This window comes from Dermacentor andersoni, chromosome 2 (genome assembly GCF_023375885.2).
Source record: "Dermacentor andersoni chromosome 2, qqDerAnde1_hic_scaffold, whole genome shotgun sequence".
In the NCBI taxonomy this organism is placed as follows: Eukaryota; Metazoa; Arthropoda; class Arachnida; order Ixodida; family Ixodidae; genus Dermacentor; species Dermacentor andersoni.
Window position 1 is genome coordinate 25997893 of NC_092815.1, and position 27995 is coordinate 26025887.

Consider the following 27995-nt stretch of genomic DNA (forward strand, 5'->3'; position numbering starts at 1 on the left):
CCATAGCTCCCGGTATTTGTCTTCTCACACCAGTGAACTTTTTCTTACTGAGCACAGTTACTGATGCCATCGGTTGGGAATATAACCAGTAGTGACACAAAGGGGTCGGCTGTGACAATGAGCCGCATGTCGCGGCGGCGCTCTTTATTACGAGGAACACATGACAAGAACAGGTGGTGACACATGATGGCGGTGGTTTGGTGGTCAGCGATGGTGCCGGTCCCGGCTTCGCGACCGCCGACCGCGGTGCCTGCTCCCCGACCTCCTGCTACGCGGCGAGGCGCGCCGAGAGCGGCTCCTGCTCCGCGAATGCCGGGGGCTGCGACGGCGGGGCGAGCGCGAGCGACGACGCGAGCGGCTCCTCTTGCGCGCCGGGCTGCGCGACAAGCGGCGCTTCGCGCTCCGTGAGCGACGACCACGGCGTCTTGGACTGCGAGATCGCCGGCGCGGACTTCGGGATTTCCTTCGGGGACTCCGCGACCGGCGACGTGCAGGGCTAGGTGAACGTCGCCTGGGGCTGGGCGAACGGCGTCGAGGTGGGCTCGGGCTACGACGGCGCGGGCTCGGACTACGACGGCGCGGGCTCGGACTACGACGGCGCGGGCTCGGGCTGCGACGACGCGGGCTCGGGCTACGACGGCGCGGGCTCGGGCTACGACGGCGCGGGCTCGGGCTACGACGGCGCGGGCTTGGCGACCTTCGTCGTGGGCTCGGGGATCGGCGGCGCGGAGGGCTGGGCGACCTTCGTCGTGGGCTCGGCGAACGGCGGTGTGGAGGGCTCGGCGACCTTCGTCGTGGGCTCGGCGAACGGCGGCGCGGAGGGCTTGGCGACCTTCGTCGTGGGCTTGGGGATCGGCGGCGCGGAGGGCTCGGTGTAGGCCGATGCGGGCTAGAAGAACTGCGCTGCGGACTGGGGGAGCGTGGTCGCGGACTCGCCGAGCGTTGGTTGCTCGGACTAAGGGAAGTACGGCGAGGAGGCGGTGGCGGTGACACAGACTGCTGGCGAGGGCTTGCCGATCGATGTGCCGGACTGGCCGACTGCCTCGATGGCGACTGCCTCCGTGGACTGGGCGAATGCCTTTTCGGACTCGTTGATCGATGCCTCGGGCTGGGTGAATGACGCCTGGGACTCGGCGATCGGCGCTTTGGGCTGGGAGAGCGGCGCCTGGGACTGGGAGAACGACGTCTGGGACTTATTGAACGGCGCCTGGGACTGGGAGAGCGGTGCCTGGGGCTGGGAGAGCGGCGCCTGGGACTGGGAGAGCGGCGCCTGGGGCTTGGCGAACGACGTCTCGGACTGGGAGAGCGGCGCCTGGGGCTTGGTGAACGACGCCTAGGACTGGGAGAGCGGCGCCTGGGGCTTGGCGAACGACGTCTGGGACTTGGCGAACGACGTCTTCTCGGGCTAGGCGGAGACCGACGCCTAGGGCTAGGTGGAGACCGGCGCCTCGGGCTAAGCGAACGACGCCTCGGACTGGGGGAACGGCGACGTGGGCTCCGCGAACGCCTTGGCGAGCGTTTGCGAGGACTTGGCGATCGCCGGCGCGGCGAGCTCGGCGTTCTGCGCGGACTTCGCGGACGAGCCTGCCGGGGCGATGGAGACCTCCTGAAATAAAAGAATGAGTAAATAAAAGAACTATCAAGTATAAAGATCTGTTAAATACTACCATAAAGCTGCTTGTGCGTCGCACTCCCCTGCTTGGTGATAGTTATAATAAACATTTAACTCATAAAAAGTAACGCTGTTTGTTACCTATAGAAATGTGTCAAGCAACACCATCACAGTTAACAATTTATGAGAGCGCCACACGAGCAGTGTAATGCTACATGGAAAAGCAAAGTGGCCCTCACAGTCAACAATTTGTAAGCACACATGCTATTTAATAGTTTCTGCATTATCAGAAATCCGTTCCTTCTTTTTTAAAAAGTATATATGTTAAATAGAAATGTACTCCCTAGCAATTTTCGGTTCATATAGCCACGAATGGCAGAGAAACAAAAGGGTGATTTTGCTTGAACCAATATTAGGTATAATGCAAACATTCAGGGGCCATTCAAATTGTACTAAGTAAATTTTTTTTTTAAATACTTCGAAAAAAATGATGCCTCAGACTTCATTTAACCTTTGTGGTCATCAACTAAGAAGGCAGGGCAAGTGGAACCACTTTTGACACTGAAATATAGCAAAATCTCACTATAATGAAATTGAAGAAGAACCTAATATTACCGAACAACCGTTATCCACTTTTGAGAGCCAATGTTGTCCTGCAGTGCTTCTCTTGTATGTTTTCAAAACACTGATAAGCCAAATAATCACCAAGGACATAGAGCAGAGACATATTTTGCTATGATACATTCCAAATTTCAATTCTTGTTATTTATTGTACTGAATGCCTGATTTCAGCGATAATAACCAGAGTGAGGATATGCAGCAGTTTATTGCACGTACAGTTAGCACAGCAAGTATTAGAAGAATCCTTTTTCATGTACTGCAAGTCATGTTATTTACATTCACTCGGCATCCTTCATCCAAGGCACACCATGTTGCAAGCACAAAGAGGAGAGTGAGTCGGCCTTGCTGGTAGAAGATAAACACGACAGCTAACTCGGCAGCATGACTGATTTGCCGCATTGCCAGGTGAAGGACAGCAAATGCGAAACAGGAACTGTAACTGTATCAGACAAGTTACTACAGAAGCTTCCTGCATCAGTAGATTTGGCCTAGTCTGTGCTAAATGATCAGTAAATCTTCATTATGAACTACAAAAGGTTTGTTATTTCTATCACAAAAATTTTGCCTTCATTAAAGCGAGATTTTAAATGCATGGGTTTATTATATGGGAAATTTCAAGCGCAATAGCAATTACAGCTGCAAAAAATAAGCTAGGTTTGATCTGACTGAGAGCTGCGGAGAAGTTCGACTTTTCTGAAGCCTGATGGCACCAATTTTCTCGTCAGTTTTCAGTTCACAAGTGGCCAGAAAAGCTTGTGAACACATTGACGCATGCACATATGCTTGCATGTGACCAGCTCTACCTTAATTCCGACCATTGAACACATGCACCTAATCTAAATCCCCTGGCAACTTGCAACAGAAATCAGCCACGCTCCGCTAGCCAAATGATTGCTGGTTTCTTTGCAACAGACACTGCCAGAAACTCCCATTGTTTCATTGCTCTGTGCACTGACACAGACATCAGGGTGTTTTATTATAGTGTAAAATGGTTACATTAGCTAGTGACACAACACTAGCACTATCGTACACTGCGGAATCCGGCGCAAACTTGCTTTTTAGAACGATGGAAACGCGTAGAGTGCTGGCACTAACAGTTATAATGCCACCTAGATTTAAGGGTTCACAAAGTACAGTGAAACCTCATTACTACAAACACCACAATAACGAACTATTCAGCTTAAACAACTCTTCAGAAGTCCCCACCTGACTTTTTATGGTTTCAACGTAAAAATATGTCAGTACTACGAACTTCAGAAAACCGCACTTTTCAGAATGACGATCGTTATTCAGTTTCCGTGTCATGTTAAGAACACCTCAGTACTACAAACTAATATTCCGAAATTTGGGGATTCTCAGATTTCCGTGTATCCTTCACAGCAGCCGAAACAGTAGGCTAGCAGACAACAAGGTGCAGAAAGCGGACGCTGCAGCGCATGGGTTCGGAAAACCAGAGACGGCACTCCATAAGAGACAGTGGGAGAGAATTTTTCTCTATTGTGGAAGTGATGACACATCAGGTTTTGCGAGCGCATGTAACACCCAGGCAAGTGTTGCCTAGAAACGGAAGCACGTCTCCTGCAGCATCCTCGACAAATCCCACTGGTGAACCCTGGGGAGCCCTCGTGTGCTGTTTCTTCCAATCATCATTGCACCAAGGCAGCCCGGTGCACACTGGTGCTATTTGTCGAATTCGTCATTACTTCCTTCGCCCTTCTTTCTCTGCATGCCTCTTTCTTTCACGCTTCTTTCTGCGGCAGTACTAGCTACGTGCACGGAGAAATGTAACCTCCGTACACATGGGGATGCCACACGGGCCACACAGTCGCATTCTTCACTTTCCGGATGGTGTCGCTTGTGTTTTGGTATAGTTCAGATGTCTACCTCGAGTGAAACAGTTGCGGTGTCCCTGGCAAGGAATGTGAAAAACAAAAACAAAAAAAAAAAAGAAACATTTCGCTTTGGAGGTGACGTTTAGCTAACTTTTTGTCAAAACTTTTCTTAGCGTCAGCGTCCGCTTTGCGCACGCCACTCTCATTATACAGTGCTTTGGTGGTGCGAGGCGGCGGAATCTATGGAAAATAGCAACAGCGGGGGCCGAAAGCCAACAGCAGCATTTTTGTGGACAGCTGAAACTGTAACATCTTACGAACTGGTAGGTTTATGGGCAGAATAGTTAATTTTGGGGCTTTCACTATAACCTTTAAGAATAACGAACAATTTTCGGCGGTCCCGTGTGATTTGTGCTCAAGAACGTCTAAGGTGTGAATATTATCACAAACACAGCTTTAGTAATCGAGAAATTAAAGTAAATGCAGGACACTATTGGAGGCTCCCCCGGGACATTGAAGTATTAGCCTGATGACGACGGCACTCCTCATTATATAATTCTGTTGCTAGCATTCAACCGATCATAATAAAAAGATCATTGCATGATAAGACAAAAAAAAATGCTAAATGTACAGTTCTATTTCATTTTTAGAAGAACTCGCTGACGTTACTCCTGAAAAGACACGGGTGGCCGGAAGGCTTCGTTTTCTCCTCTCTGCACCGCCCGTGCTTTCGCATTTCAGTAGTTTCATTATCCCAGATTGCTACACTGGTTTTGCTGGCTCGCGAAACTTACACAACTGCAAATAGCAGAGAATACCACATGCACGTCAAAAGGTTCCAGAACGGTCAATGCCACTTGACCAAGAGCGGCTGCAGTACCAACGCAGTGTGTTGGCACGGTTTCTCCACGGACGCGCATTTGCGCTTTGGGCAGAAAACAACAGTGTCGTCTGTTGGGCACCATTTGGCTCACCAACAGCAGTAAAGAGTGGTGATGGCGTACGTAGCATCCCCACTCCCCGCCTGTGGATAGGAGATTTGAACTGCGCTGTAGGTATGCAGACTCTTCCGATGCAATTTTCTCGTAAACTGTCTTTTCTTAGCACAAAACAAGCATGTAAGGTTTCTGGCAGGTATTTTACACATCAATTTGCCTTTATTTGCTTTTAGCATCCCTTTAAGCTAATGCACACCAAATGTCAAGAACAATGCTGCATCTGTATTATCTGTACAGCCTTGACCAAGGTGGCATCTATGGCTGCTCAATGAAAACAAAACATCTTGTGGGTCTTTATCGAGCAGCCATGGTATCACGAACTGCACTTTACCTTTTTGCTAATGAGGATCATAAAACTTAAGGTGTGGCGCCATATACTGCAAAAGCAAGCACTTGTAATTTGTAGCCTCTGAAATCTGGCAGCACATGTAGCCCGCCAAGCACTGCCACGTCTCGCAGGCCATGCCCACCTAATACCACTGCTCTTGTTCAGCCTAAAGCATCAAAATATAGAGAACGGATCTCTGAAATAGCTCCTTGTTGCCACTAATACTTAGCTGTCAAAGCATCACAACACAAATCTAAAGCAATTACAAAAATCTGCTGGGAGCAGTGAAGTATGATGACTTGATAGATCCAAAGTGGGTGGCTGTCCTCTTGACGATGCCACCATGTTTTTCACAGCCTTTGCAGGTGTTAGCGTCTCATGATAATTTCCAAAAACAGTGGAAGCATGCTACGTGCAAAGCTGCCAGAGGGTTCTATGCATGCAGAGATTGACCATGCATGCTATGTGCGATCTCTGCATTTAGCATAGTGCCCTGTGTGTTTTACTAAAGCTCTTTACTGAAGGTAGACTTGGTGCTATTTGAGGCTGCTAGATGATTCTGACTGAGAAAAGTTTGCAGGGTGTCTACCAAGTTGATATTTCCAAATTCCTCGAGTTTTCCAGGTTTTCCGAGAGCCTTTGTAAAATTCCCTGAGTGATGCAGAACTATGTTTTTTGTCAAGGCAAGCTGCAACCATATCGCCCGATGCTGTCACTCTCTAGTAAGCATATGAAAAAAAAAAAATATTTAAATACTACTTAATCCAATTTGAATACTAAAGAGTAGTGTTTATGTTATTCAACAAGAGAATAGAAGGGAGGGGTTAGTAAAGTGCACAGCAAATAAAATCTCTTCGAAAAAAATAATTGCAAATCGAGTCGGACATTCTCAAATACAAATAAAAAAGGAGATGCATACAAAAGCAAATATTTTCGAATATGAGCTATTTCTATCATCTGATAGCAAGCTCAGTGGTATGAGGCCCAAACTTTGTTACAATTGAGATTCTCTCTCAACAGCTCGTAAGTCAACCTCAACTGTCCTGACATACTCTCAGCCTGCGCACGACGCCTCAGTGTTGTGTTTCACTGCTTTAAAGAGTTTAAATTGGCTTGGATGAGGGACACTTGCATCTCGGCATCAGCCAACATTTAGTTTTTTGAGCTCAAGCTCCTTCAAAATGGTGGCAGCACGCTTCCTTTCCCGTTCATGCCTCAACGCGTTGGTCCTTTCTGTTCTTGTACTCTTTCCGCCGCTCGTTCGCCCCACGGACCATTTGAAGCATCTTCTTGGTCAGTTGCCCAGTCCACGTCAGAGTTTTTGAACTCCTTAGGGTGAGCCACGAATACGTCCGAAAAATTGGCCAGTTGGAAAAAAATATATGCATGTCATTTACTGCCCTTAAGGGCTCAAACCGCCACAGGCACATTCGAAAATGCTCTGAAGGCCTGTTGGTACACGTATTAGGCATATCTGTGCTCGTGCTCTGACAGGAAATACCGGGTGCATGCGTGTATAATTAAGGAATACATACTGTGTCCCGTGGCAATAGCCCCTTCCCACGCTTGTTATGCTTCACTGCAATACTGTGTATGCTTCACCAAGTAACATATCCATACGGAGGCGAAGCTGACTTTCGGGAACTGGCACTATGCAATGCACCGTGCTTTCCAAGCTTCTAAGCCAATCGCGAGGACCGCAAAGGCAGAGTCCGTGCCATTGCTGATAGCAGCAAATTCTTTCAATAAAAAACACAGCACCTAACGGCAAGAAGCTTCATAGCGAACGTCGAAGCAGCTAGGCCTAGCGTCGCCACAGTGGTGGCTACGGCTGCCAGCGGATCTGCGTGCGAGAGCACCGATTTGAGGCGGCGAGGTAATCAAAATAGCCGCAGTGGTCGCGTTAATGCCGTTTCGGACCTGCGGTCATGCCTAAACATCTGGAAAATCGGACGACGAAAAGTTCTTGCGTCCGAAATTTCAGACGTTCTGATACAAATTGACTCTATGGGGCACGTGGTGGTGCCGTGAAGCCATCTAAATTATCGGGAATCCGGAAAGTCAGTTGTTGACTGTACCCTGGCAACACCTCCAGTTGACGACAGGACATCAAAGACGATTCATTACTATTCCTGTCTGTTACTCGAGCCAGCATTACCGCGACTTTCGACCCTTTCAATAAAATTACAGCTAATTTTCCCTAATAGAGGCACAAATTCCCTGAGTTTTCCCTGAGTTTTTCCAGACTACTCAATATCCCTCAGAATTCCCGGTTTTCGCAGTTGGTAGACACCCTGAGTTTGGAACATCAGTCAGCTAAATCACTCAAGGTATTGCCACTGCTTAATACAGTAAAACCTGGTTAAACCGTACCCGCTTAAACAGTAGTTTCGTTTTAAAAGTAGTAAAGTCAAATCCCCGACTCATCGGCCATTGAACATAATGTGTTTCGTATCCGCATAAACCGTACCAGCTTATTGCGTACGGATCGGTTAAAACGTAGCGTTTCAACTTTTCGTCGCGCAAACACGGCGGTGCGCCGTCTCCATCGGGCAGCCCGGCAGAACAACAAGCCTCAGAGATTGGAACAACGGCCTCCAAGCGCCCTGTGCGTTTGCGCGTGAAGCCACATCAACATCAACATCATTTCGACGCCGTGCCAAAGAGCGTTATGACGTCGTTCAAGCGAGGACTCGCGTCGTTCCGAAGCTCGGATAAAAAAGACGCCGGGTGCTCAGCATAGAAGAAAAATTAGACATCGTCCGTGCTATCGAACGTGACACGAAGTCGGCGCCGGCACGCAACAGCGATCTGCTGTTGACTACAGTATGTGGCATTTGGAATGCGAAGAAGTTGCTCGGAAGCGCTGCTGCGACCGCGAAGACATGTCGGCTACGAGGTTCGACTTTTTGCCATCGTTGCCTGTGTTGTTGCCGAAGTGTCGACTAGCGACAGTAATAAGGACGACCCGGAAAGCGACAGCACAGGCGATTCAGGCCCGACAGTGGCATAAGCTACGCGTAACGTCAGCCCCATGACTGCTATCGTCGCGACGAGAAGAGGAGCGCGATAACGTAACTCTATTCCAAATTAAAAGTATTCCAAACTCCGGCACCCGGCAATGAAAAAGGCGCCCCCGGGACTTCTGCAGCAGTACTGCGCACGTGCACGGAGAATACGTAATCCCAACGAGGAATCTGCCATGCGAGTGTTTGCCAAGAAGAGGGGGCTGGCTGAAAAGCTGGCACGCAGCTTCAGAAGTTTGAGGCCGCTGCCGTCGCCATGCTAGGCCGCCGCGGCATCAAACGAAAATAACACTTTTGTCGCGCCAAGTGAATAAATACTGCATGTTTTTTCCCCTTTCATCGCACTCTCTCCGAGTTCGTTTTCGACAGGTAAGTGGGCGATCTCATGCTATTCGGTTAAACAGTACTGCCGTTTAGCACGTACTTTTTCCGAGCTCCGGCCAACTACGGTTTAACGAGGTTTCACTGTACATAAAGAAAGCAAACAGTGAACATACGATATGCACATGACAAACACGCAGATGCAGCTTTGACAACTTAGCGGCTTGATGTGGATGGGATTGTTTCATGGTATGGACGTGGTCTAAGAAAAACTGGATTGGCAAAGCTACTGCAGTATCATCCTGCTACTTTAATTTCGAGGCAGTGCTGCAATGTTGTACAATTTAGCTGTTGGTGACTGCACTTCGTTATTTTCATTACAATGTTTTAAGCTACCTCATGAGGCTTGAGTGTATGTAGTCGGACATCACTAGTCTGACTGCACCTTTCATATCGAGCTTGAATATTTTGAATTATACAGGGCCCTGAATATTTCACTGCACATGTTCAGTTTAGTTTTGTGCTCACCGCTGCTCTGTTCTTGCTCAAATTTTGCAGAATGATCGCATTTTGGCACAGACTTCGTTTAGTAAACACTTGCCACAATTAATTGCCTGGTTTTTATGAAAGAAGTGCAAATTTGCCTGCACTTATGGGCATGCGAGCTGCTGCCGTGACGGCAAAAGCATAAAATTGTGTTGCCACCTGCCATCACCTGCAGAAAGCGTTTCAGGGAGGGCTGCCACGTGTGGCTCGGTCCTGGAACAGACAACTTGCCTCCCTGAAACACTGCTTTCTGCAGATGACAACAGGCAGTGACACAAGTTTATGCTTGCACTGTCACAGCAGCAGCTTGCATCCTCATAAGCACAGGCAAATTTGCACTTTTTTCTTAAAAACCAGGCAATTAACTGTGCGACGTGCTACACTAAACAAAGTTGACGCCAAAATGCGATAGTTCTGCAAAATTTAATCGAGGACAGTGCAATGGTGAGCGTAAGACCTTTTTTCGAACAGGCGCAGCGAAATATTCAGGACCCTGTATTGTCAATAGTGGTCTGATGAAAATTGCACAGCTAGTATATACTGATTTTTCTTAGAAACTTGACATCAAATGTGACACAAGGTGTGAGTTTGTTTTTTGTCTCACTTATCCCATATGCTCTGGCAATGCCCTGCGTTACGCAGCTCATCGCTAAGCACTCTAACCGACTGGGAGGCAGCCCTTAAGAGTGGCGACCTCTCAGAGCAACTACGGGCTGTCTAGAGGGCCTGCGACAGGGCGGAGGACCACGATCTTCCGACCCCGACGTGGGTGCGGCCCGCGACGGCTACGGGAACTCCCTGAAAAGGGAGGTACCCTAACGCCGGTTCCTCAGGACCATTAATAAAGTTCTTTGTCTGTCTGTCTCGCCACTCCTTCCTCACTGGCATTGCACTGCTTTATCTCGACTTCTTTTATGCAGGGATTTGCATCAATGCTACAATTAAGCTACTCTATCTGGATGTTTAGGTCTACTACATGACAACTGAAAGCAACTGATCTGTACTGTAACACTATATCTAATGAGCTTGCCTGGTCATCATACCTGGGTTGTGCCATGTGTGCCATGACACTTAAGTTCCTTTGTACCTATGACATTACTAACACTGTGCAGCACAGTGAAAACAGCAGGTGATGACGCTGGCTCATGGAAGTATCATGGTAGGATCAGCAGTGCGCAATAGGCAAGTACTTTTCTCAGTTGCATTGCTAGTTCCTTGTAGCCAACTGCTTTTAAAAGCGAAACTTTCTTTTTGAACCTTGCCGTTTCATGTCCACGGGTGCTGCGGCCTGGCTGCTCTCTTGAATAGGTCAACAAATCACAGTGGATACGCGCCCCTGGTTTCCTTGCACCATCACCTGATGGTGCTCGCGTCTGCAACGGCATTGTGTTAGCCTCCCTACAACATTCAATGAACACAAGCTCATGTTTTGAATCTTTATGCACTCACACAAAGCTTTACTGTATATAGATTTCAACTTATTTCTCTGCATTCTGCAGCTCCCTACTAATGCAATGGCCAGCCTACTGCCCTCATGCTGCACTTCTTCTGTCTTAATGTCAAATGCAGCAAGCAACTCTGATTAGTCATTCTACATTTTTTTTTTTTGCTTTCTGCCTGCATTCTCCCCTGCTCTGTTACAAAATACTACAGTAGAACCCGGTTATATCGACCTCCTATCAGTTCAATATAGGGCATAATTTGATATAAGCTTGCTAAAGAATTGGACGTCATAAAAGCACACAGCATTTATAAACGTACTTTATTTATGAAACTAGCTTAGTTTCGCTTGAAATAGTCCTGTATCCCTGTGCTTGCGCAACTTGTGGTGAAGTGGTAGTGAAGTGGTGTGGTGAAGACAATGTGGTGAAGTGAGTGCTGCTGCAACAGCACTCACTCAACCACATTGTCTTAAGAGTTGGAGCAGCTGAAGCTGCAACCTTCCACATTTGTGCAGAAGCACCGGACTAGTGTGAGTGCACCAATTGCCTCAGAGAATGTGGGCAAAGGGTCGTAGTTGCTTTCCTCATTCTGGCGGCTTTCACTTTTGCTCGGTACGATGTCGGCAATCTAGTCTTCATTTTCGGGCTCTCCTGTGGTCACGACACCGTCATCTGCACTCATAAACTCGTCGAGTCTGTCAACGGCTTCCAGAAATTCTGACAGCTTGCTCCAAACTTTGGCAACGCCGGCAATGGCTTCGTCACACTCATCAGAATTTTCAGTTACCACTGGGCATGCGGAAGCTGGCACATCTGAAGCAATTTCGGATGAACCACTTGCACACGGCTGTCTCAACGTCTTATACACAGCCGTACATAAACGTTGGGCGCTATGGGCACTGGTTTGTTTCTCCACTTTAGCCCTAATCTGCCCCTTATTCTTCAAGAGTGCTGAGAGTGCTCCACATAATCTCGTATGATGCAGCGACATTTGACTTCTCACCGCTTTCGACTCGATTTACGATTTTGAGCTTTACGGAGAAAGGCAATTTCGGCCACTTTGCACTAGCCATCACGGCAACACTGTCGGAGAAGGCTTACAAGATGCAAACACAATAAATGAGAAAAGCAGCAAGACAACTTGTGCTTGCCCGACGAGGGCACAAGCGCCTCTGATTGGCTGTCTGAGCAAGTGCTGCAGGTGAGCCAGGATCATTTTTTGCAGGGGGGGGTGTCAACGGCTCGCCCAACGCAGTGCAGTCACGGTAGAGAGAGCAGGTGGATGGAGCTGCATCGCTGGGCTAAAACACTTTTGGTATGTGCGGACGGGTCTGCTTACCACTGCGAGGGAAAGCCAACTTCTGGGGGCCCTTTTGTGCCGCTTGACGTCAGATATATGGGATCGCTGCTATTTTCGTTTGATGTAAGCATAATTTTTGCAATACATACTCATTGGAACTATATCGTGTTCAGAAATTGTTCGATATAGAGAATTCAATGTAAACGGGTTCGATATAGTTGGGCTCGACTGAAAAGCAGAAGCTTAAGACAGAACACACACTTCTTGTAGGTACAGAAGGGGCATGTAGAGAATAGTGACACATGCATTCAGTCTCTATTGCTACACTCACAATGCCAGGCTGTATGCTTACTGAAAATCTTGTCGCAAACCATTTGACAAAGCTAAAGGGAAAGACCTCTCTACCACAACTGTGTTTTCTGCTGAGCACAATAGGCTGCATAGCTGAACACGACACAGCAACTTCACATGTTTATTTACCATGTTAAAATGTGCTGCATGGCCCCAAAGCCCACGCCGAATTGAGGTTCCCAATAGCATGCAGGATCTGATGTGCGTTGGAGCAGGCACACCCAAATGCAGAACAAATCTCAATGCTCCCACTGTCAAGCATAGCTCACCTTTGGAAAGAGGGTGACCGGTAGCCTGCCGGAGGTGTGCGCCGTTTCCGGTCCGAAGGGCTTGGTGAGCATGGCCGCACAGGGCTCAGTGGGTAGTCGGCCATGGCCAGTTTGACCAGCCGGCTCTGGATGCCTGTGATTGGTGGGCGCGGTAAACCATTGGCTGGTGGAGGGCCATCGCCAGCGCCCTGTTGTGGCGGTGGAGGTGACAGAGGCCGCACTGGGCTGTTGTCCGAAGCACTGCCAGAGTCTCCAGAGCTTGCAGACTCCGATGACTGGCCTCCTCCACCCCCAGATCCCGCCTGGTTGTGGCTGCTGCTGTTGCTGCCAGTCTTGGCAGCCATGCGCTTGAGCTTGCGCTTCTCCCGCTTGAGACGCTTCTTCTTCTTGCGCTCCTTCTTCAATTTCTTTTTCTCTGCATGTGTACAGGGCGGAGCATGAGGAAAAGCCGGCCTTATGAAATTAAGTACCAAGCTTCAAGTTTTGCCAAATACTGGCATATTACTTGTGTAACTTTATCAGTGTTTGGTGGCAGAAGGCAAACAAATGCATCCGCATGTCAAATGTAGTTAGTCTGCATCAGAAGCCTGAAATTTTCTAACTGCAGCACCAGCAGATTTGGGCCACTTATGTACATAAAATGTTTATGTAAATTACCATGTTGAATTTTTAGTTCTTTCGAAATGCAAGGTAATCCAAGAGTCGGCTTAAGTTTTGAGCTTCTAGGTAGAGCACCTTCAGAAATGCTTACTCTGACAAAGGACACAGACAGCCCTGCGTGCATCCCATCAGTATCTGTCCAAGCTACTGCTGTTCATTTCTTGAAACCATCTTGGCCATTCACTGCCACAATATGCACTGTCAGTTACTGAAATCCAAGAATGCATATCTTTGCCAAACTCCATCTCCAATGAAAATGCTGCTTCAGAAACATAACCCACAAGCATAGGAACATGCCTTTATTGTTCATTCAGTAACATGAGACTGGACAGCATGCCCGATTACCAGAACAAAAATGCAAATACACATTTACTACTCTAATGCTCCAGCAATAGGAGGTGCCTCCCATACCAAGTTTGATAAGGTCACATTTTCAAGACTCTGACGCAGTTCCAGCCCATGGAAACAACCCATGTTAAATATGTGCAGCTGTCTAAGCATGAGGTATGAGGTTTAATACAAACAGGAAACTGAACCTAAAGCTGGGAAAAATGTGTGTGTGAGCCAGCACTTGACACGATTTTTTTAACTCCAGAAAGGAACAAAAAATTATATTTGGTTCAACTTGATCCATTCAGACTGATTGATTCAGGTCAATTAGTTCAGATTGGTTATTCAGGTCCCAGCTTACAAATTCATATAGAGCAAATGACACATCGGTTATACAGCCGTCATCACAGTCATGCCATTCTTTGTCAGGAGATTATCACCACAATTGCCAGAAGAGCGCTTGATGTTTTGGATGGCATTTAAAGTGGCCCTACACCTTCTCTTTCTTTTGCCTTAACAAATAGTTTATCATAAAGTGACCACAGTGTTAGAAGTCTGAATACATCTAGCATGCAAAACACAATGGGTGAACCCATAGCATGCAAAACACAATGAATTACATGATCCTCTATGATCAGCCAGTGTAAGATGTGCTCAATGTACAGCTTGGAAAGCGACATAATGGTAATGAGAGGTAGAGATATGGTATCACAAAGCACAGATGTCTGTGTGTACAACATTGTCCCAATGGGAAAGCAAGGCATCTGTCTTTTCCTTAGCTCCCATTGCAATGCACACCTACCCTCCCTTCTAATGTGTTAAATGTGCATTAAGTTTTAGCTAGAATGGATCGTGGCACTTGTGCTCATTACACATGGCTGACAGGTACATGTATCAGGGGTTTGTGCTACCACGTGATCTAACTCCAAGTGCTGGGCCGACATCGGCAGATGCAAAGCCACGCCATAATTTGGCACACACTTTCAGTGGTTGATTCAGAGCAGTGGTTCTCAAATGGGGGTCAACGAAACCATTTCTGGAGGTCCACAAAACCCATGCCCACAAAAAAAAATTTTTCTTTTTTTTTTCTTTGAGAGTGTGGCCACTGCAAGCCTTGAGGCATTTCGGATGGGGATTGCAGAAATGTTTCCCCTTCTCCATGAGGTGGCTATAAAGCTTTTGTTGCAGTTTTCTACGACATATGCATGACGGCATGCTTTTTCATGGCTTGCATACTTGAAAAGCAAATATAGAAACCGGTTGAATGTTGCTGCAGGTAGGCAACTCTGCTTAAGCGTGACCGCACCACGTATTCACAAGCTGTCCACATTAAATTCATACGGCACTTTTGTTTGACCATTCTTTGCCAAGTAGCAACAAAAGGCATCTGTTTCACACCGCATGTTGTGTTAATTTATAACCCCAGCCACAACTGCAAGGGGTGCCCTATCACTTCCAGCAGTTTACAAAAGGTTCCCGACATATCCATGGCTGAGAGCCACTGATTTAGAGGATCACATAATGATGTTTTGTGTACTGGAGGAATGAAAACTTCATACAGTGATTAGTGAGTGGATCAACTGCTTTCTACTAAAAGAGCAAAAAAAAAAAAAAATTAAAAAAATTAGGGCTATTTGATTTCTGAGCCAAACTAGGTGATAAGAGAAGCTGAGGCTGCCGAGTGCTACAGAAAGCGCAAGTCACAAAAGGCTGTGCAAAGAACCTGTGTTTGGCAATGGCCCCTGTCTGCCTGACAAGCAATGTCACAGCGTTTCTTGCTAATATTGAAGGCTCTAGGAGACTGCTTGGTTGACTGCATCTTCTGAAAGCTTTTCAGCCAATAGAGGTCCTTAATTAACTCATAACACAAAATAAATAAAATAGGCTATTTTGTGTTCATTAGCTCGGAAAAAAGTTACCATGTGAAAAAGCCTACACAACAAAGACAGTACTTTGTTCTTTGAAGCTCGCTATTTTAATGTTGAAGTACAAATGGTACACAAACATCAATCATACCTTCAGAAATAGCAAACAAAGCTACTGTTGCCACAAGTAAGATAATTCTAAGTCTTATAATGAAGATAAATGGGCTTTTAAGGCACGTCTTCCGTTCAGCCTGTTTAATTTTCAGAATAATAAATAGCCTCTTTTAATTCGCTTATGTCAGAGCTCTTTTCTGTAAGTCTTTTGGAGGTATTTTTGTTTTGTTTTTTTAATCACCATAGCCACATCACAATGAACTTTTTATAACTTTCTTTTCAACTCTTGGAGGGGTTCCGAGTGTGCATGCGCTAGCTATGATGTAATTTGCTATTGACCTTCCTGTTGAGTGATAAATAGGCATGTTTTTTAGAGAATAAACTTTAGTTCAAAGTAGCGATCATCCTGTCTGGCTTTCTTCCTTGTGTCCTCATTTCTTGCACTTTAAGTCAAGTATGAATTCTTGCAAACTTGCCCGAATTTCAGTTTTTGTAGACTTAATGGCTGGCATCTATGGGCTTCCATGCGGGTCTATGACGTTACAAGCTGAGCAAAGAAAAGTAGTGCCTCTAAAGTGCCAGAAGGGCAATCTTTTACGTGAGAGGCTTCTTGTTGCATGCTGCTAAATAAAGTTTAGTTCACGTGTTCATGGCAAGACTGTCTACAGTTTTCTGCCCTTTGTAGCAATTGCTACGAACGGCTGGCTCTCTAATTTTTCCTTTATTAGTTTTCTTACCATGCTCAAAAAAATGTTTCAGTGTCTCTTTAATAAATATAAGTGTGCACGAAGTACTGGTGATATTAATTACAGCAGGCACTACAAAAGTTGTGCGACACCTTATATTTGGCATGTCTATGTCATGTGGGAATAGCTACACCCCACTGTGGAGGCTATGAGGTGCTTATTGCTACTATTCACTGCAATAATACACCCATTGACATATCCAGTGATGTGGAAATAAGCTTTTGTAAGGTACTAAAACAATATTTTGCTCTCGTACGTGCATTTAAAAATTCTTCTTATTTGCACTAAAAACCAAGAAAATAGCTTTATGCTTTTGCCATGATGCCACAAATACAGCAAGGAACTATCCGCCACTTAACATATATAGTTACACAAACTGAGAAACACTTCAACTCATGACTGAAACAACAATGAACACGGTGGTGTGCTTGTTGCCCAGTGTCTTCTGCAGAGCATCACTTAAAAATAACCTTTTCCAAGAAATCTGCAATGCAAGTAGTTTAATTTTACTAGGACAACTCCAGAAAAAGCCGGGCAACCACGCGCCAAGTCTTCAAGAGGGCTCATTACACTATTGAGCTACCGAATACAACCAAGCCAATAAAGTGCTTCTGGAAAAGTTCCAATGTGGCAGCAGAGACACAGAGGACATGAAAGAGCACAACAGCTTGTGACACTGACTTCTGTGGCACATCGTTCGCAGCTTCTACTATAAGAATTAACAATAAGTACAGGACACATGGGGCAACTAATGCCTGCATGATCAGACGGGACAGCTGGGTGCAGACGAGACCATCTAGAATAGCATTCATTCTCCATGCTGGCCAACAACACCTGTAACCTGCACAGCAATGCAGGGAGCTACAGAGATTATGTGCAGCTAATGTCACCTAAACTGCAGGTGGGCAAGCGGACACCAGCATGCGTAAAGCTATCTGCATGCGGCTTTTTCCATAAGTAAGCTCACTCAGGCTGCTAACTCAAGACTGGAATCAGAGACGGATTGTTTCAACATACTGAGGTAGACACCAGACAGCAAATAATTTTGTTCCAGTGCACTCTGAGACACATGTTCCTCTGCTACATGACTCAATGGATGGTTTCGAATTTCCATTCTGACACAGTGCCACCTAGGGTGATGCAACCAGAGTAGACCATAATGAAAGGAGCCCAGGCTGAGTTGCACTCGACTGTTTACCAGCATGCTACTTGAGACGATTGGTGCTGAAGCTAGTTTGTTCTTCTCTCTCTCCTTCTTTTTTGTCACACAGAAAGCTGCATGTTGAAGCTAAATGTAATTAAATTCCACAATTATTTCACCAACAAGTTTCCCTTGTGCAACCCAGAACAAAACTAAGTGGAACACCAATATACATTTTGTAACATGGAGATATCTCAAATGTTGTGCTCCTCTATTCTGCTTATTGGACATGACTTCATAGCAGAATGCATTTAGTCCTGCAATTGCAACATGCACGCTAAAGCATTAATTTGGAACATAATTAGTATATCTGAATTAAGCTAATCAAATATCAACTGTGCTTTCATGAATGCTATAGTAAACGAGAAAGAACCTGCAGCATTGCAACAGTAATCAAACATTTCCTTCAAGGTTTATTTTCCTAAAGAAATAATTTAATGATGAAATTTCAAGCATGAACCAACTAGCCTATCATGACATTCTGCTCAATCTAATGATGGCAACACTCACTTGCCCAAAGTTGCTCACTAGCCTTCCCACAAACAACCTTGCTCTGTATGTGCAATTTCAAAATCCTTAAAGCACACCATTTTGCTTTTAAAAAAAAACGTAAATAACTCTTTGCTGTGACCCAGGAACATTTAAATGGTGTGGAATTGATAAGCTCTCACTACCAAAATTCTTTATAGAAATAATTTCTTTTATTTTGGATTATTTTTATGTGTACAAGTAACGAAGAGTGAAAGTGCCATGTACGTAGAAGTCTATATGAGAAAATTAGCAGCTGTCCTGTTTAACAATGTGAAAAGAAGCCTTACAACTAATTTCGTCTTCCTACACTGGGAGCAACCCTTCTCAGTAGAAGAGATGTTGCAAGTGTGAAGACTCCCAAGTCCATTTCCATCATGTAAAGCAGGATCGTGACGAATCAAAATAGTTCAACAGTACATGTGAAACTGGTCGTCTTTTGTATTACAACTATGCAAAGAAAAATAAATGTGCGTTAATCAGAACCTACTTCAACCTATGGATAAACTAGAAACTATGTTAGAAACACCATTACAGCAGTGTTGTGGTGCATATTGATGCACTTTCTCAGTTTCTGCTGCAGATGTCCGATTGTTCAGATCAAGTACCGCATTTACTTTAATCTAACGTGCACTTTTATTTCCGATAAAACAGGTCTAAAAATTGCATGTGTTAGAATCGAGTAAGACCCTAAATCTGTGTTACCATATCGCCATCGGCATTTCAAAATGGCCACCTCGCATGCGCTTCAAGCCAAGCTACCGCAGCTTCCTCCATGTGCTGTAGTACGTGTGTTTAGGCATCCACTGTCCGTCTTCCCATTTGCTGCGTTTGCACTATCAGCGTGGAAGTACCGGCTGCAAGGACATGCCGAATTGACTATGATGACGCAAGTAAAAGGAAAATGATCAAGTGCGTGGAGATGGACAGAAATAGGGCCGCATCACAGGCTTTCGGAATTCCCGATATTTGCATGCGGGACTGGCGCAAACAGGAGAAGCTTTCAACTCCGGCCGCTGCTACACATACAGTGTGGCCACACCGCCCCTATCTTGAAAGCGTCTGCGATGAAGAGGCTACGCATCTAGGCGCATTGCACCGAGTTCTCGTCACACAATTCGCTCGCTCCTGCTACCGCACTTCCTCACTCCAGCGTTTTGACAGAGTTTCCGCAGTATTTGCATAAGACGTGTTCATGTTTGCTTGTGCGCATGTGACACCATGCTGGTTAATTTAGTTAGTAAGCGATATAGTCAAGTGTTCGACGAAAACTCGTCTAGCAAGGAAACGTGCAATTTTGCGTGCAAGTTAGTCAATGTTTAAAAGTTTATACGGCCAATAAAACTACTATCCCTATTTTTCGTATAGCTGTCTACTAATTTGCTATCATAATCAATGCTTTGCCTTTCGGGTGAAACTGCGACTTTCTTTATAGCAGCTTTAGTGTATTGGGAGTAAATATTTGTTTTTCCAAATGAGAGAAAGTTGTATTCCTGTATGGAAGAATGAGGTGCACGGTACTATAAAGGACCTTTCTTTTTTTTAGGTTGCGGCAAACGGGTGCATGTTACAATCGAGGGTGTTTTTGCTCCCCTTTTTTTCGTCACGGAAAACGAGTGTACGTTACAATCGAGGGTGCGTCAGAATCGAGTAAATTCGGTACATGTTGATTCCACAGGGTAATCAGACTTTGCTCTGGCATCAGCACAGTCAGCAAGAATATGAGTGCTGAAAACTGCTCGCCTATTTCTCGATACTGCCCAAGAAAACCGAGGGCTGTATGTCATCTAGATGCTGCACTACAATGCAAATCTTTTGGGTGATGCACTGATAGGCATTACTGCACTTTGAAAGACTAAGGTTGACACAGCGGGCTCCCTTATTTCACAAGCGTACAAATGGTGTCCACAGAGAAGTTGAAACAGCATCGGTTAGGTCTTCTATAGACAAATACACTAAAACTTGCCAAAACAGTATTTTGTTCTATTTAATTTGCTTTTTATTACCAAATGTTAGTGCAGGACACCAATATTACAATTTAACTCGACTTCATTTTTCCCCTTACTGTCGTCAACAAAATTTGCAATATAGCTGTGTTTTGTTTTTGCAGTTTCATATTCTGCATTCATTGAAAGCCTCTGGTTTCTCGAATCAGGTATGTGAAACGACATTAAATCGGTCGTGCAATGCAAGGGCTGCATCAATGCGTACCACAATATTTACATTAGTGGTATGAAGCAAAGCTTCAGCATCCACTTTGTTACCACTGATAGCATCGCCCATAGTAGGACGAGTGTTACTGCAACCTGGAACATACTATTCAGCAGTTTTCACTGTGCTATGTCCAGTGTAATTATTTTTTTCCTCACTTTACTGAAAGCATGTGAAATACGAAAACTGCTACTTGATTGCACGCTGCGACACCAACTGATTTGCAGTCGTGATTTGAGGGAACTAACTCCACAAGGGTTTGGATCCGAGCTAGTTGCTACGACATTTTCCTTAGGGCAGGTCAAACGCACGAATACACGGACGGTGGAAAGAAGGAAGACAAGGCGCTACTTCCAACTGATTTTATTTGCAAGAACCCCTGTATAGATACATTCACCATTCAAGTCACGGCACACGCTTCATAACCCATGTTAACTATATGGCTAACTGCATGAGCTGATGCCCCACCACACACACTCATACCTACAGTGTCTGCAGAACGCTATGATTACACTATGAAAACATGAATCGGCAAAAGATGTTGACAAAAAGATGGTCAAAGGATAAAATGATGAGTATAAAAAGCTAAGAAGCGCTATAATGGGGGTGTCAACAAAAATACAATGGGACACCGACACAGCTGTAAGCATGGGGCACCAAAGGGGTTTACAGCTGCTTCAGTGTCCCATTGTGTTTTTGTTCACACCCCTACTATAGTGCTTCTTAGCTTTCTATACTCATCATTTTATCCTCTGACGATCTTTTGGTCAACACCTTTTACCGGTTCATGTTTTCATAGTGTAATCATAGTGTTCTGCAGACACGTGAAGGTATGAGCATGCGCAGTGGGGCATCATCTCACGCAGTTAACCACCTAATTATCATTGGTTGTGAAGCATGCGTTGCAACTTGAGTGGTGAATGTATATATATGGAGGTTCTCGCAAATAAAATTAGTTCGAAGTAGCACCTTGTTTGTCTTCTTTCCGCCCTCGGTGTGTTTGTGCACTTGACCTGCCTCAAAGAAAATGATAACTCCACAAACCCTGCAACTGCCTGGTCATTGCATAAGCTACTAACATCTCATAGAACATGCAGTTCACTACCAGCAGAACCAAACACCGACAGTTGCCGCTTCCACGTGGTTGCGGAGTCAAACATTAGGCAGACTTTGTTCATTGAAATGACTTTTGGGACTGCTGGTGTCACAGCAAGCAGACTTGAAATCATGCAAAACATTTCTCATTTTGCATGCTACGAGTAAAGCGTAGAAAAATATAATTGCAGAGTGCAAGGAAATCAACTGAACGGGTTATTTTAGCACACAATACTAGTTTTCCCATCAGAAGTAGCACGCTGCATTAAAGAATAATGACCTTGTTTAATTATTATTCTACAATTAGCAGACTAAGTAACACAAAATATAATCCTGATGGCAGAAGAAGACTTATGAATGAACATCATAGGTATTTTAATTGTATATTCACTAATCTTTATTCAACAGTTTGGATATACATTTTTCCAAAATGAATCAGTTGAGAGATGCAGTGCTCACTTCATCCCATTTTTTTTCTTTGTATTGTGGTCTGTATCCTGCTACCCTTTTCAAAAATGATTGGTTGACAAGGTTAAACATCCCAAATGGCTTATCAGCTAGCAAATGCATCAGTGACCAGAAGTAAGTCAGCCAATCAGCATGGTATGACGCATGCAGTGCTTTGCACCAGGTCTTTCGAGGCCTCTGGTCCTAGTATTGTAACAAGAAATTGAACACATTTCTTAACTGCAGCATAAATAATAATCCACTGTAACCTCATTGTCCTCAGAGTAAAAATTTTGTGGCTATGTTTTGCAGAGCATTTCTCTTTTGTCACATTGTTGATAACCATAAGGTTTAGTGTCACGTCTTTGTTACAAGTTGGTTTTACAATGTTCTGATGCTTGTTGATACTGAACATGCCCTTTTGTGCAGATTTTGAAAGTCTGCACCTTGCAGTCCAGCACAGGTATGACAGCGAGATGTGCAGCTGTGCAGAAACGTTGCAATGAAATGTATCCAACTTTTTTGATGCATAATAGTTTCACGCAACATGCGACGCCGGGCCATCTTATTTACTGCCCAACTGGGCTGATCCTTTAGGCAGTGCCATGCCACACAGCAGCTTGAATAGCTGCTACAGAGGAGGACAAGACGGAACTGGACGGAACTGGCACGCTTACATTTTTAATGATGAACTGCTGCAATGTGACAACACACATACTAGACAACTCAAAGCACTAGCTTGTACAAGGGGAGCAAGTATTGGTAAGGCTATTCTTTCGCCCTATCCATCTGTGCACTAATGGATAAAACATTGGGCTGCTGTGCAGGGGGGCTCTGGATCCACTCCCACTAACAGAGGAATGTTTTTTTTATATGGTTCAATTGAGGCTACCTGGCTGGACACTAGACACATCAAGGAAACCCGAGGACCAATCCTACAATGCTTCGTAGTAACAGCTTAACACCTACACTAAGGTGTCAGATGCCTTTTCATGTGAGCATTAACAAACCAGCATGGTTACTACAAGATTCGAATACTCTTTAGGACACATTATTCGAGCAAAGGCTGGTGGACGACACGTGCAGTTTTCTCACATGCCGAAAATGCTACATACAGCATGCTATTACCATGGCTTGCATGGGCTGAAGCAACAGCCATAAATACGATAATGTGCCATATCATGCAACTTTGGAGACTCGCAGCTAGTGCTGCGAAGGTACTGCTTTGCTTTCAATTCTCAAGCTCAAATGCATGCTTATGCTAATCAGCATGGGCATTCTCATGACCACATAAATTCACAGTGCAATTGTAGGGTTTGAAAAGAGTATTCAAATATTCTTGGTTTCATACTCGAAGCAATCTATTAGTGCATGCTGCAGTAACACCACACACTTGCCAACTGTTCATACAAATTACCAACATACAATTGCGTTAGCAAAAAATTTCAAAAGATGAGAGCGCCTTATAGAGCTGAATAAGCAGGCTTGCAATCTGCACAAGTACCAAATCACAGCTGTTGATGCCGGTGCTGCGCTGCCAGTCTTCTGCAAGCCACATTACATACACAGGCATAAAAGCAATCCATATGTTGGCAAGACGACTTCAGCTTTGCAACAAATTTAGAAGTCCTTAATTGCAGATCTGTAAAATAACTTCCAAATAATCAACAGCACTACGAGAGCTGCCCTCTCAGAATAGCCTATGCTGCTTTCACTGCCCGACAATGTGAGAAACTTTTCTTATTACCCATTATGTCAATAATCAGAAGAGGCCACCACAATCTTGTGCAGCCAAACGACCATTAATTCTCATTGCTTCAAAAGTTTATTTATGTGCCCCTTGAGTTCATTTAATGACACAACAAACCGGTACTTTCACAAAATCTTGTTTAGGTACCTTCACTGTCACAGAGCCCTTCTAATGTCATCCACAGTGCTCCATAAGATGACGAGCATAATTAATGTCCACAGTCACAATGTGGGCCCCTCTGCCTTCTGCTCATAAAAGCAGCAACCACAAACTGCTGATGCGGACTTCTCTAGAGAGGGGGCTGCTCACCCTTCTTAAGACGCTTGGCATACTCGGGGTCATCCCCACGGCTGTCTGCCGGAGGTGGCCCCTTCTGCGGACCATCCTCAGCCCCCATCTCGTCCTCAGAGTCGTCCTCGGACTTGTGATCATCTCGTGCTACTGTCTCAGGAGCGCAGCCTTCGCGGTGCAGCTTTGCCATCAGTGCGTCAAGGTCCTCGGAGTCCTTGGGTGGCCTGTAGTTCTCCACGTGGTCCACACGAATGGTGCGCTTGCACAGCTAGAAACCAGGAGGGAGGATGCCAGGCACAAGTCAGGGCATCCCCCTTCCTTGCTCAAATCCCCACCCCTACTCTGGATCAAAAGACACTTTCACCATTCTTGCAAGCTTGGCGTGGTGAAAACAGGCAGAAACTAAAATCTGAAGTAAGACTTAGCACTGAAGGCTCTATGAAGATCACTGGGTTAGCATGCAGAAAGTTAACTTAAATGTCCATTATTAAAAAAAAAAAAAAAAAAGAATCGTGCAACCAATGTTCTACTACTTTCCTCAAGAGGGCAGAGTTGGAGGACTAAGGAACATCAAATGCCATTGGTGCTTCAATGAAGATTTCAGCCAACAAAGTTTGATGTATTGGTTCCACAAATGGCAATGCTAAGGTGGAACCCATCTGACGTGTGAAACAGAATGCTGGCTAGTGCAGTCTCGCTGCACCATCTGACTGAACGAGAGCTGAGAGCACCCCAAAACTGTAACAAGTGCCCAAGAGTCCTTTAACAAAAATTCACAGCAGAGCTTGAAGATCTCTCGATTTACAGCCTTCAAAAGCAAATGGAGCAATGCACATATCCGTGTCTTGCGCAAGGTCAACAGCATTACACTATGCGACACATTGGCATTGAGTGTAAGGCTCCCTTTGAACCTTATTTGTAGGTCCTGGCTTGTAAAACTTGACCCAAAATGTTAGCCAAAAAATTCGAAATTCCATGTCTCTACAATCAATCAATGCTGAAACAATAATGCAGCGTTTTAGGCACCACCAAGTGCATAAATATTTGCATCATGCCCAAGACCTTCTACAGCCTCCCGATGCCAATGTGTCTTGTGCGGGGAAGCCCAGTCACCGATGGCCCTCCCCCTTCTTCCGACATGCCCCACTGGGATGACGCAGCAGGTCACACGATCTTCAAAGTGACACGCTAGCTGCGGAGGAGGAGAACTCGCACCGTCGTGCTGGCGCCGACTGCTTCAGCCATGCGGTGGCAGCACAGCGCCTAGTCGTCCTCCCGCCATGGGAGAGGTGAGGGTGGCCGGGGCCCCGCCCTCAAGTGCGCGGGGGGGGAGAGGAGCCATGGCAGAGCCAACAGCACTGCTCCAGATGAGCTCGCATCCACTGCTGCTGAACGAGGCGTCCTGGCTCCACAGCCCTCGCTGGGGACAGGACGGGCCCACCCCAAAAACGGGCATGCCCCCACACACACCGGGGCGGAGCCTCCGCAGCTCACGGTGCAGCCAGCGGCTGCTGCTCCGGACGCATCCCGTGCGGCGTCCCGGCTCTGGTGGCAGCGGAGCAAGCGCAGCCACCCGCCCGTCCGACGCGGAGAGAGGGGGCGCCCTCTTTAAAGAGCGCCGCAGAGGACGGCGAGCGGCGGCAGGCCGGCTCAATGAACCCCTGTGCATGTCGCTCTTTTGCGACTCTGGAAAGGGGCAGTGCCAAAAGTGGCGACATCAAAGACCAGTCCCCTGCTACCCGCCAGCAACGCCACTTCCCCAGATGCACCCAACACAGGTCCTGCAGGCAACCACTTGCTGCAGAGCACCACCACAACAAAACACCGAAATGGCTAGAAGCGCTCTGGACGCAGCTCACCTGTTCAGTACACACATTTGCAGGACAAACAAGGAGAGGTCGCTTGTGCAGGACAGATCAAGAAGAGGCAAGCCAAACCAAAGGAAGAGGAAGTAAAAGTCATACCTTCACAGCTTGTCACAAGTTGGCAGATTTCTTTCAGCTGGCATGCTAGACCAACTTTTACTGCTGAAGCAGTGTGTGTTAACAGTGTTAGAGGTTGCTGTGGTACCCACCCTGTGTTGTTAAAATCTGCACTATAAGAATGCTACCAGTGTTTGTGCTTTAGTATGAGGTGAGAAAACAAACTGGAAACTTAATAAAATGACCCTAGTTCATGTTACACAAGGAACATAACATGAACAAGAGAGACCATAGGACATAAAAGGACTTGAAACTGCCATTACTATGTTTTCTCTACTTTGTAGAGCTGATTACATCAGCAGGTGTGGCAAGCGCTTTTGTACGGCGCACAAGAAATAAGTAGGCTCTTCTAACACAACCGTCCCATCCATGGTGCCTTAATACAATAGTCACATATTGAAGTGTATGAACACAAACAAATTAAGTTATCCTATAAGAACATCTACCCTTGCACTGATGCAGCAGTAGGCAGCAGTAGCAGAAGCTGGAACAGCACTAGTAGGGAAACAGAGGTGGGCACAGAAGGAAGCAGTGAGAACAGATGGCTGTAGTACACAGCACTTGAAGACGCACGTCAGCGGCCACCCTAAAGAGAACTGTACTGGGTGCATCAAAAAACTGCCCTTTACTTTAGTGGCGCATTATGCCCTTTCTAGATATAAATCTTCACTTTCACAAACGTTGAAGCTAAAGGCAACAAGATTAGTCACACTAACGGTACATGCACCAAGAAGTCAAGAAAATGAGCACTCACCGAAATGCCGTTAAGGTTGTCCACTGATAGGACAGTGCTGCGTTGGTCTTCGTAACAGAGAAAGCAGTAGCCCTTTGACTTTCCAGTCTTTTTATCACGGATTAAATTGATGTTCACGACCTCCCCGTACCTGAATGAAACAGTGAAAGGTTTAGAAAAGGTACGAAAAGAAAAAGAACAGCAGAAGCGCCGTATTTACCAAGGCTGCTTTACATGGCTGAGTAATTAGTCGTAAAAAAAGTTTCTTTTTAAATTGAGGTTTAGCATCCCGAGGCTACACAGGGGTTACGAGAGGGGCCGTAGTGGGGGACTCCAGATTAAGTTGCCAATGGCTACTTGGAAGTTCTTTAACGTGCACAAGCGTTTTGGCATTTCGTTCTCACTAAAATGTGACCGCGAGGACGAGAAGCGAACCCGCGTCCTCAGAAGCTCAACCTCTTTGCCAGTGAGCCACGGGGGCGGGTAGGTCTTTAGAAAGTAATACTCTGGCAGTATAGAACATCATAACTGCATTTACGAAATTCAACATAAAGCACCCCATTTGTCTGCTTAGAGCAAACGGAACGCATCCGCATTTCGCTTTATAAACATCGTCCGTATTAAATGATGCAGTAGGTTAAAATATCATACGGTAGCTTCTGCCAGAAAACCCATATAGTACTACGTTTGCCATTACCACTTGCATCGTGCTTGTGCACAATGAAGCAGCATGTGAAAATAAAATGCCACGAAAGACAGCAATGCATATAAATGAACGAGGCAGTACTCGCGCAAATCCAGAGAGCCTATACGAACTTACTGTGAAAATACGCAGATCACGTCGCCTTCCGTTAGCTGATAGTCCAAACCACCGATGAAAATCCAAGCACTGTCTTTGTACTTCTTGTGCCAGGATGTCTTTTCGGTAACTCCGAGTTTTAATTCGGTTTCATTGAGCTTGGTAATATTCTTGACATTGCTGCAGGCGAAGAAACAGCGGATTCAATTCGGTTAATAAAATCCAGCATTAAATCATTATAGCTGAAGCTCTATTATTCACTACAATCTTCGACATATAGCTCTCGTCCTCCGAGCGATCGATTAAAATGATCCCTCTTCCCCGATACAACTCCGCGCCCCGAGATCCGCTGTAGCGATGTGCATTCTTCAGACAAATGGTACGTACGTCAAGGGATTCATGTAAAGCGTTTGCCAACAGCCGCGTTCTTTTCGCCGTCAGAACGACGAACCACCAGTCGTTCTTAAGCCTAATTAACCGCGGAACGTAGTCGACGCAGTTCCACCATAGCTTCCAGTTGTTCCAGGCGTTCTCCGCTAGCATTCCAGATCTCAAAGCGCGGGATGTATCAATGCGCAGTAGGGTGCGGTGCACAGC

At 45.8% G+C, this 27995-nt stretch overlaps 1 protein-coding gene across 2 annotated transcripts; it reads right to left on the reverse strand.

The window, feature by feature from the left end:
• Positions 1 to 105: 105 nt before the first annotated feature.
• On the reverse strand, positions 106 to 27950 carry LOC126542558 (uncharacterized). 2 transcript variants are annotated; one of them, XM_050189693.3, is made up of 6 exons: positions 27786 to 27950; positions 27420 to 27578; positions 26621 to 26750; positions 23903 to 24152; positions 12647 to 13061; positions 106 to 1606 (listed from the first exon to the last, which is right to left on the reverse strand). In XM_050189693.3, the coding sequence occupies exons 1-6, from the start codon at positions 27797 to 27799 to the stop codon at positions 205 to 207; spliced, it is 2370 nt and encodes a 789-aa protein (XP_050045650.1). In that variant the 5' UTR covers positions 27800 to 27950; the 3' UTR covers positions 106 to 204. The 2 variants fall into 2 exon arrangements, with proteins under 2 accessions (XP_050045650.1, XP_050045656.1); XM_050189699.3 differs by lacking the exons at positions 26621 to 26750; positions 27420 to 27578; positions 27786 to 27950 and adding an exon at positions 25100 to 25532.
• Positions 27951 to 27995: the final 45 nt, after the last annotated feature.

What these genes read in the sequence shown, in the direction of transcription:
- LOC126542558 (XM_050189693.3), bottom strand. An exon ending in TGCCAAGCGTCTTAAGAAGG is followed by an intron (nt 13,062 to 23,902) that starts GTGAGCAGCCCC and finishes GTACACATGCAG; the next exon opens with AGAAAAAGAAATTGAAGAAG. An exon ending in CGGTCACCCTCTTTCCAAAG is followed by an intron (nt 1,607 to 12,646) that starts GTGAGCTATGCT and finishes CTTTTATTTCAG; the next exon opens with GAGGTCTCCATCGCCCCGGC.